At 32.4% G+C, this 10103-nt stretch overlaps 1 protein-coding gene across 2 annotated transcripts in view; it reads right to left on the bottom strand.

The window, feature by feature from the left end:
* Window positions 1–5868: 5868 nt before the first annotated feature.
* Window positions 5869–10103, bottom strand: part of LOC114265111 (serine/threonine-protein kinase TOR) — a 63258-nt gene continuing 59023 nt past the window's right edge. Inside the window, exons 49-57 of one of the 2 annotated variants that reach the window (XM_028205853.2) lie at window positions 9576–9749; window positions 9363–9491; window positions 9192–9275; window positions 8529–8590; window positions 8375–8447; window positions 8139–8273; window positions 7617–7790; window positions 7220–7485; window positions 5869–6343 (exon numbers count right to left, since the gene is read on the bottom strand). In XM_028205853.2, coding sequence (XP_028061654.2) covers window positions 6142–6343; window positions 7220–7485; window positions 7617–7790; window positions 8139–8273; window positions 8375–8447; window positions 8529–8590; window positions 9192–9275; window positions 9363–9491; window positions 9576–9749 — 1299 coding nt within the window. In that variant the 3' untranslated portion in view covers window positions 5869–6141. The remainder of the gene's footprint in view (window positions 6344–7219; window positions 7486–7616; window positions 7791–8138; window positions 8274–8374; window positions 8448–8528; window positions 8591–9191; window positions 9276–9362; window positions 9492–9575; window positions 9750–10103) is intronic. The other variant, XM_028205854.2, reaches the window with a different exon arrangement.

Genomic DNA, 10103 nt, shown 5'->3' with positions numbered 1-10103 from the left:
TACTCTTATCAAAATGAATATTGTACCAGATTTTAATTAAAAAAAAACTACAAAATTAGGAGAGAATAACAATTTAGAGAGATATAGGATAACTATTTATAATTCAGTGGTTAAATTTTAAAATTGCAAAAGAGATGACAAAAATTATAAAAAAAAAAAAAAAAAAAAAAAAAAAATTGAATCTCAAATAAAGGGACAAAAATGACGGGCCATTTCCCAATATAAGCCATTTTTGTATCGTATTTCCAAAACTAGGCCAACTTCTGACGGAATTCCAAAACTAGGTTAAAACGCTATTACTATTCGCGCTTTCACTGTTAGGAGCGTAAAAGTAGGTGAACAGTAAAATCGCGTTTACAAATAGCGACTTTGATTAATAAGTCGCTATTACAAATAGCGCTTCTAGGGTTTGTTAAAAACGCTTTTCCTAACAGCGCTTTTTTTAAAATAAAAACGCTATTCGTAATAGCGATTTTAAGAAAAAATTTTCCCCGGAAAAAACGCTATCTCTAATAGCGATTTCAGTACAAATTTTTTTTGCCAAAAAACGCTATTTGTAATAGCGATTTCATTTAAATGAAATCGCTTTTTGTATCAGCGTTTTCAAACTCCTCATATATACGAACAAACCCCCCCCCTCACCCCCCCCTCATTTGCATACGACTTAGGTTTTTGGCTCTCTCTGCTCTCTGCTCTCGCTCGCTCTCCCTCTCTCTGCTCTCGCTCGCTCTCTCTCTCTCTGCTCTCGCTCCATCTCAGCTCGCTCTCGCTCTCTGTCTCTGCTGTCTGTCTCTCTCCGTGGTATGACATTAACCCTAATTTTATGTATTTACTTTTTGTGTTTGTTTTGTGTTGTATTTTTTTGTCAATGTTAGGGTTTTACTTGTGAATTATTAAATGTGTTAGGGTTTTTATCATTGTGGTTATGAAATTAGGGTTTGGAATTTTTTGGCATACGGGTTAGGGTTTTTCTGTCAATGTTAGGGTTTTGAAATGAAATTGAATTTTTTGGAATCATGGTTAGTTTTTGAATTTTTCTGAAATTTTTATTGGTTTATCAAAATAAAGTATTTTTAATTTGAAACATATACTGTCATTATATAATTTGTAAATAAAGTATTTTTATTTATTTGGTTTTTTATTTTTTGGAATAAATTGAAATGCTTTATTTTTTTTGTAATATTATAGCATGAATGGATTTTATTTTCTTTTGGTTCTAATATTATAAAATTAATAGATTAAAATCTAATTGTAAGTGAAATTCAACAATCTATTTCAAAGAATTGTTTCAAGTTAAATGAGCTTCCAAATAAAGAAAGTAATATTATTTAAATGATTTATAAATTTATATTTTATTTATAATGAAATATTAATGTTTTTTGTTTTTTTATTCAAGAGGATACTATCATTTTATTTTGTTATGTTTTTTTTTATAAATTAGTTAATTTCATTATTTCAAATGTGAGAACATTTTTGTCTATGTACAAAAATATCTAAGTTTCATCATATTTATTTCTATTTATGTTTTACATTCTCCTATACAAATGAAGATAGTTAAAATAGAAATCAAAGCATGTAAATGTCATTAATTTGGGAGAAATTGTAGAGGTCAAGACTCGAGACCAGAAGAACAAAACAGAACCAAATGTTGCGGCTATCAAGGCTATCATGGAGGATCCTGAACTTGTCTCTGACGCTGAGCTTTCGGATTGTTCAGATTCTGAGCCACCTGCCGATTTAAGCGCGAATTAGGTGTTAATGTCTACACTTCGGCAATATAACAACTTCCATTAATATGTAATGTCTGTGTTAGAGTAAGTATAACTGTTATGTTATGTTATGTTTATGTTTAAGTTTATGTTTATGTATATGTATTGTGTCTGTCAAATGTTACGGCTACTAATATGCAATATTAGGTCATGAATTAGGTGTTTCTCTATCTAACTGTTATGTTTATGTATTGTGTGTTCAGTTAAGAGTGTCCAGGATGTATGTAATGTGTGTTCAGTTCATGGTGTCCATAATGTATTTTTGTGGGAGAATTATGTCTGTACTACCTACGTAACTGAAAACTATTACATTTGCAACTTCAGTTATGTTGTTTTCATACCCGTAAGAGTATTTTGTAAAGTACTGACTTCGTATATTATGTATTAAGTATTATTACAAAAATGTTGAGAAAATTTATTTTAGGAGCTCTCGCTGTGGCCTTTGTCTTCTTGGCCTACTCCGCGGTGGTCTTCGCGTCTCACCCTTCGTCGTTGCTCGTCGAGTTGCACAATGTGTGGGTGTGCTTCGAACTGTACAGCATGCATATCACATTCTAACCCATAACAAAATAAATTTAAATGAAAACGGGTACAAAACGGTTTTACTAAACTGGTTTACTAAACTGATTTTCTGAATTACATTCTCACCTTCTAACCCAAAACAAAAGAATAAATATATATTTATGTTTAAATGAAAACGGCTTTCGTAAAGCCAAAATAATTTTCAAAATAACACATTCCAACCCAAAATAAAGACAAAAGAAAAAAAAAATTTACATGAAAACGACTTTAGTAAAGCGAAAAAAAAATAATTAATTACACAAAACAATAAGCAAAAAAATATTTTACATGAAAACAACTTTAGTGAAGACGAAATTTTTTTTTTAATTACATTTTGTAAAACAATAGCGATTTTAACAAAAAAAATTTTCCCAAAAAAATGTAATTAAAAAAATGTAATTAAAGCTCATTTAACTTGAAACAATTCGCTATGAAATAATGAAAAATCGCTATGTAAAATTAATATACTATTGATAATAGCTAAATGAGCTTTAATTACATTTTTTATAATAGCTAAATCGCTATGTAAAATTTTCCCAAAAAAAATTCAATAATCTACATGAATATGATTTTGAAATTATATATATGAAAAATAGTATGTAAAATTAATATATGAGAAGAGGTTTTTTTTCATATTATGTAAAATTTATGAATTACACATTCTAAACAAAAAAAAGAAAAAAAAAAACATATTTTAACATGATAATTGCTTTATGTTTTTTCCTTTTGTTTTATCTTGAAAATAGCGTTTTATTCCAACAAAGTTTATGGTAAAAAAAAAATTTCTGTTAAAATCGCTATTAGGAATAGCGTTTTTTGGAACAAAATTTTAACTGAAATCGCTATTATGAATAGCGTTTTTTCTGCAAAAAAAATTATGTTAAAATCGCTACTATAAACAGCGTTTTTTGGGGAATTTGTTTTTGTTAAAATCGCTATTGATAATAGCGTTTTTTTGCAACAAAAATTTGTGTGAAAAGCGCTGTTAAGAACAGCGTTTTTTATTGGGAAAAAAATAACCCTAGAAGCGCTATTTGTAATAGCGACTTATTAATCAAAGTCGCTATTTGTAATAGCGATTTTACTGTTCACCTACTTTTCCGCTCCTAACAGTGAAAGCGCGAATAGTAATAGCGTTTTAACTTAGTTTTGGAATTCCGTCAGAAGTTGGCCTAGTTTTGGAAATACGATACAAAAATGGCTTATATTGGGAAATGGCCCCAAAAATGACTGTCTCACTCAGACCTTGCCATCCCCACCACTTTTCTACCCTCCTCCTCCACCACCCACTTCCTCCATTCCCAGCCCCTCCTCACCTTTCCTATGCCTAGGTAGGTTGTCATACACTAGCCCCCCCTCTACCCTTTCTTCACTCGTAAGATAAATAAATAAAATCAAATAATTTTGTCAATTTGTAGACTAGTTGATATTGAAGATGTAATATAAATGTGCCTTAAAAATCAATGAATGAATGTTAAATTATCGGTTGAACATGTTTTTTTATCTTTCAAATGAAAACAAAAGTGATTGTTTTGGGTTTCTGATTGAAAAACTTTCTAATCCATTGTTTGTTTGTTTCTTGAGAAAAAAGACAGAGATGTAGATGAGAAAAGTTTCTTGGCTTTTATTGTTGTTGTTATCAAATACAAAAGGCATGTTTAACAAAAAAGTCATTTTTTTCATATAATTTTTTCCTTGGATTATTATTTGTTAATATATTTAGGAATATATACCATAAATATATATATATATATATATATATATATTAACATTATTATTATTACTACTACTACTTTTAGAATTTTTTAGTCTAGAATGTAAATCAAAAAATGTCACTAAAGTTGTAAAAAAAAAAAAAAAAAAAAAAAAAAAAAAAAAAACTAATCCCCACCTGACTTTTCTCAATAATAAAAAATTGTGTAAGGCATCAATTTCTTTAACAACAGGATCCTTATATTAAAAATAAAAGATAAAATGAATTCATAGATTAAGACCTTTAAACTATCATAACTGCCAGTTTCGGTGGAACATGGTTAGAAGTCCGTTTTTTTATTTTTTTGAATAGTATATTGCCTCTTTATTTTTTTTCATATTTAAAAAATAATAATCTTTTAACCTCCCTTTTCAAAATATGCATTGAAATTTGGAAAAATTAATGGTAAAAAATTGTTCAAACATTGTAAAAAATTGCAAAAAATTTTAAATTTTAAATTTTAAATTTGCAAAAAATTGTATAAAACCAAGATCCTACTTTTTCACTTCTCGAGTGTGGATCTCAAACAAATCCCTTGATTTTTTGTTCAAACAAGAGATTTTAAATACAACTCCGCTACATAGCTCGAATTATTAACGGCTCGAATGGCCCGAAATCCAAAACGACGTCGTTTTGGAAATTTTTTTTCTTTTTTCTTTTTTCTTTTTTCCTTCTCATTTGTCTAAAGAAGAAGAAGAGTCTGAAGAAGAAGAAAAAAACAAATCATCATCAACATCATCTTCTTCATCACATCATCATCAGCCAATATTTTTTTTTTTCTTCCCCCTTTCACCATCAGATCTGGATCTACTAGAAAAAAAAAAAAAAAAAAAAAAAATTCAACAACAAAATCTTCATCAACAAATCATCATCAACATCACCATCATCAACACATCATCTTCGTCTTCAAAGCCAAAAAAAAAAAAAAAAAAAGTTTGAAATTGCACCCTCCATCACCGTCGCCCCGCCCCACCATCACCGTCACACCACCGTCGCCCTGCCCTGCCATCACCGTCGCCTCTCTCTCTCTCTGTCTCTCTTCTCTCCTCCTCTCTTTCTCCCTCTCTCTTGCCCTCCCCCTATGTGTTCAGATATAAACAAGAAAAAAAAAAAAAAAACATTGCCAAAACGACGCCGTTTGGCATTCGGGCGTTCGAGCACTCACGCATTTTTCTTTTAAATATAACTTTCACTTGAAGATTGTGTCATTGCGTATGCTCACATGGCAATTTAATATCACACTTATTACTTTGCTATGTACACATTATTTTCAAATTATGATGCATCTGACAGATTGTACAATGATTCTTTTACAATTGAAATAGACAACTTTTCTGGTTCCTAGACTTTTCCAAAAACTAGATATGCATCTGATCAAAATCGTACAATGATTCTCTTCAAATACAAGACAAACTATATCACAACCCATGGACGTTGAATATTGTCCAATAAGACATGAAATTTGAGCCCATTAAACCAATGCATTATAAGAAATTTAAAATTTAATATCCAAATTCAATCAGTGTGTAACTTTATTGTAAACCAATACATAGACAATGATTATCAAATTGCTTTGCAAAACAAATTGATTGGTACATGATTCACATAGCTCTATGATAACACTGAATCCATGACACAAAGCATGTACATTTTTGAATGTCAGCATGAATGGCACTTTTGTCAGTCAGCTAGGTTATGTACCTGTCATTCCTCTCTTGGACTGATGGATTTGTGAAGGAATTCAGGTAGAGAAAGAAAAAGTAAAAGACAATACAAGAAGAAAAATTAAGGAAGAAACTAAATTCATTTAGTTGGTATCCCTATCATTTTCCTTTCCTTGATAAATCCTTCACAAATTCATGATCCAAAGATATCCTTGGAATACAATATCCTCCTCACCACTCAAAATCCATCAATTGCCATCGTGGGCATAATCTAAAAAATCCCATGGTTGTGCATTGAATTTGAGATTTAAGGAGGAAATTGTAGAAAGGAAGGAAAAAGCAAAAGAAAAATGACAAAAAATTAGTTTATATTTCTTTCACTTTTCCCTTCTTTTTACCTTTCCTTCCACAAATCCCTGCTTAAGCCTAAGATCCAAACATAACCTCTCATTTGTAGGGAGCAGATATATACACGTTTAATAAATAGGAAAAATGGTAAAAGAAAAAAGAAATGACCCTCACAGCTATGTACATGATATCTACAATCTGGTTGAGTCTTCCAGTTACCAAAAAGGACACCACCTGTAACAAGTAAACTATAACATTTGTCAGAAATCGGATGACTTCAGTAACTAAGCAATTTCAGCTTTTACATGAACTCCGTTGAGAATGTATGTGATTAATCTAGGGATGAGTTCAAATGCCATTTCAGATACAAAAGCCCTAGGTGCCCAGAATGCACAGATGTCTCACAAAAAGTTTGCATGTGGGCTTAAGCTTTTGTGCACATATCATTGCTGTTTAAGATATGACAATGTTGTACTGTACCATCTAGCATCAAATAGCATTAACAAATATTTGATCACTTCCTGAGTCTCGTAACTCTAATAATGGGCACATCAAATTCGAACGCAAGGGTAGTACTAGTCCACATTTTTTTACATGTACATGTACACATATATACGATAATATAGATGGGTTCATACATATATGATATCAATTATGTAACAACTCTGGAATTGAATCCAACCCGAATAATCTATCTTGAAGGCCCAAATTCAGGGTGATATATCAACTAAAATCCAAAGTACACACCCAGCATTGCAAAACAAAAGAGCCCAATGAACAGATAGATCAGAATCTAATGACATATGGATTCACAAAACTAGAGAAGGCATGGCAGGAATTTAATATAATCTATATGGTAGAATTTCATTCTATCATGAGACCAAAAAATTAAAGACACAAGGGAATGGATAAAAATAAAATTGAGGGCCAGAGACCCTATGAACAAGACGAGGATTTTACGTGAGTAAAATATGGTAAACTTAAAGAGTGCAAGTCTCTGCCCATAAAATTGTTGCTTGCCAAGCACTTGAATAAAATATAAAGCTCATATATGATGTTAAAAAAAACACCCAATGGATCAGATGCATATAAAAGGACAATGAAGAAGCCGTGTGAAATCATACCCGACATAATTTTGGCACAAATTTTCATGAGATGAAGCTTGCAGTATCAGCTTTTGAACTTGTAATTTAACAGATAAACCATGTTCAACTTCGCGAGTATCTCCAGAAATCAAGGTATCGTGGTCTACTGCATGATAGATAGAGTTGGTTGATACCGAAGAAGAAGTTGAAAAATCACGACCTGTAAGCTTATTACTCATCCGAGCCATAACAACCACAGCACGCTCAATCAAGACCCCATTAGCATCACCTAGTTGATTGACAGCCTGCACATACTCATTTAAACTATTAAGTATGATATTTTGTCTTTGTTTTTATTTTTTGGTTAAGCATAAACTGTAAGCATGATTCACCAGCACACTGGCAGAACTTCTTGACATTCAGAATTTATCAATACCTGAAGTTGTTCCCTCTCCCGAGCACCCCGTTGAGGTTGAAGCAGCTCTCCGTTTGGAGCAATTTCTTCACTGTTCACAACTGGGGGCACATGAGCACCCACAATAGTTGATATTTGAGGGACTTCATTGCAGTTGAAAAGACGCCAGTTTATCAGAGGATCATGAACGAAGGCCTGAAAACAGGTCGAACTAAAATTAGCTTCCATGTTATATAGTGGAATATTAGCTACTTTAAAATGATTTTACCATCAATGACGGTGCCAATTTTCATGTGGAAGGAAAAAGACATAAAAAGAAGGAATGTGAGTGAAATAAAAACAAATTGTTTACATTAACGATTCTATTTCCTCATAGTTATACCTTTAACAAATAGGTGGGATAGTAAAAATTTACTGCCTGTGTTCTAAGGAATTTCCCACAGTTTGAGGGATCGAAGTTAATTTAATTGATTTGAGCCAGACTAAGCCAGAAAAAGCTTATTGAAACAGATACAGAACACAGGAAATTTATGGTGTCTATACCTCCATCATAGCCATGACACTATCCTTATTTGCTCTGAGAACCTGCATCACATTTTCGCACGTTGAACGGAAGTTGCCTTCAATACCGCTAACCTCCATAGCTTTCACAAGCATTCTAGTTAGTCGGAATGGAACCTACATTATCACCTTCATGTCAGAGGTCCTAACATAAACCAACACCATAAGAGGCCATACATGTGTAAGGTTTTGAAGGCAGTAAATCTAGAATAGCATACCTTTTCAGGGAACTTCTCCCGGTTCATTGAAGCTTCAAAACAGTCTCCAAAATCAATGTGCAATATCTTCCCACTGAAAACAACATATCATATGAATACTTTCAAAACCTTAATCATAAATACAACTACTTGTTCTCTTCCAATCATAAAATACCTGTAACGATGCAACATTATGTTGCTAGGGTGTCGATCACCTAAGCCAAGAAGGTAACCAACCTGAAACATTACCCAGATATCTTAAAATACAATTTTGAAACAAAAACAAATGAAAAGAACTGCATAGATCATATTCATTTGAAGTTGTCGGCAAAATCAAGCATGGTCAGGGCACACTTGCAAGTAGTTCAGATACATTTGTTGACCTCAAGTAATTTTGAGTTTCTAGATTACGGTAAGAGACTCTGAATTTTATTTACTCTTTACTTTTTGTTGAGCACTACATAAACACAACAAATTATTCATAATCACCCAACTAGCTGATTTAGAGTCCAAATATGCACCAAGGACCCACCTACTAAAGTAAAATAATATGATTTAGAAAAAACAGAAAAAGTCAAATGCCCAAAATCGTCTCTGCCAATTGTTGGCCTAAAATATGCTATGAGGGGGACCATCTAACCAAAGAAAGAAAAGTATAATCAAATAACATACATTTACTTCGAAATATTCTCTTATCAAAACATTTCTAAGGCATAAAAGGCTGACAAATAAGATCATTCATGGGAGCCATATTGTGTTGATTTTGTGGAAACATATACATCTGGATCCTGCTCGTTTTAAGAAAATGATCTAAGTAATACGAGAAGAAAAATGATACCATGCTCATGACAGCCAAGCTTCTAGTATAATTTGTCCTCCTGTCCAGCCAATTCTCAGAAGTGCGACTTTTTAACCAAAGCACCTATCAAGAGGCAATGTAACTAACTTGAGAAAAGAATTCCCAGGAGAGAGAGCCAAAGATGCCACATATTTCTTGAAGAAAACATACCCGTGCCAGGTCATTTCCTTCAGTATTTTGCAGAGCATACTCAAACACCTCCACTTTAGCTATAAGTGGCAAATGGTCATAATCTTGAGCAAAATTAAGCATGTGTTTGTGCTCTAGATTTAAGGTGATCTATATACCAGAAACATGCACAAAAAATTAGAAGAAATGCACACACACACACACACACAAAGCATCAAATGAAACTTAGTGGACCTTTCTAGCATCTCTATACTCCCGAATGAGCTGGTGCAGGGTGTCACAATTCGGTACCCATCCTATTAATCCACTGTTTGGAGACAATGGAATGACAGCATATCTTTGAATAGAAAGATCCTTCTCTGCAGTGTTTCTGGAATTTTCCAGAAGTGTGTTCACCAAACCAAAGAGCTGGCCAACATGTAAAATAAAATGTCAGTGATAGAGTAACAAAAATAATACAAAAACACCACGTGCAATACCAATTTTGTAAACATAAGCATAGTTATCAAAATCTCAATCTGGATCTTACGATCCTACGATCTTACGATCCATTTGAGTACAATTGATCCGAATCATGTAAAAAGCTCCCTATAGGTAGGATCTTTCGATCCTAGTAGTGGGATCTTATAGGATTGTGGAATCCCGATCCGAATCCGATAATATCCGATCCAATTTATAAGCCTTGTTTTGTATTGTAAGACATATTTTGTTGTAAATTTTATGTTTGTTGTCTAAATACCAATTTATGTCGTCAAAATAAAT

Source organism: Camellia sinensis, chromosome 12 (assembly GCF_055761805.1).
Source record: "Camellia sinensis isolate YWXY chromosome 12, ASM5576180v1, whole genome shotgun sequence".
Lineage (NCBI taxonomy): Eukaryota > Viridiplantae > Streptophyta > Magnoliopsida > Ericales > Theaceae > Camellia > Camellia sinensis.
This window is presented reverse-complemented; position numbering and strand designations above follow the sequence as displayed.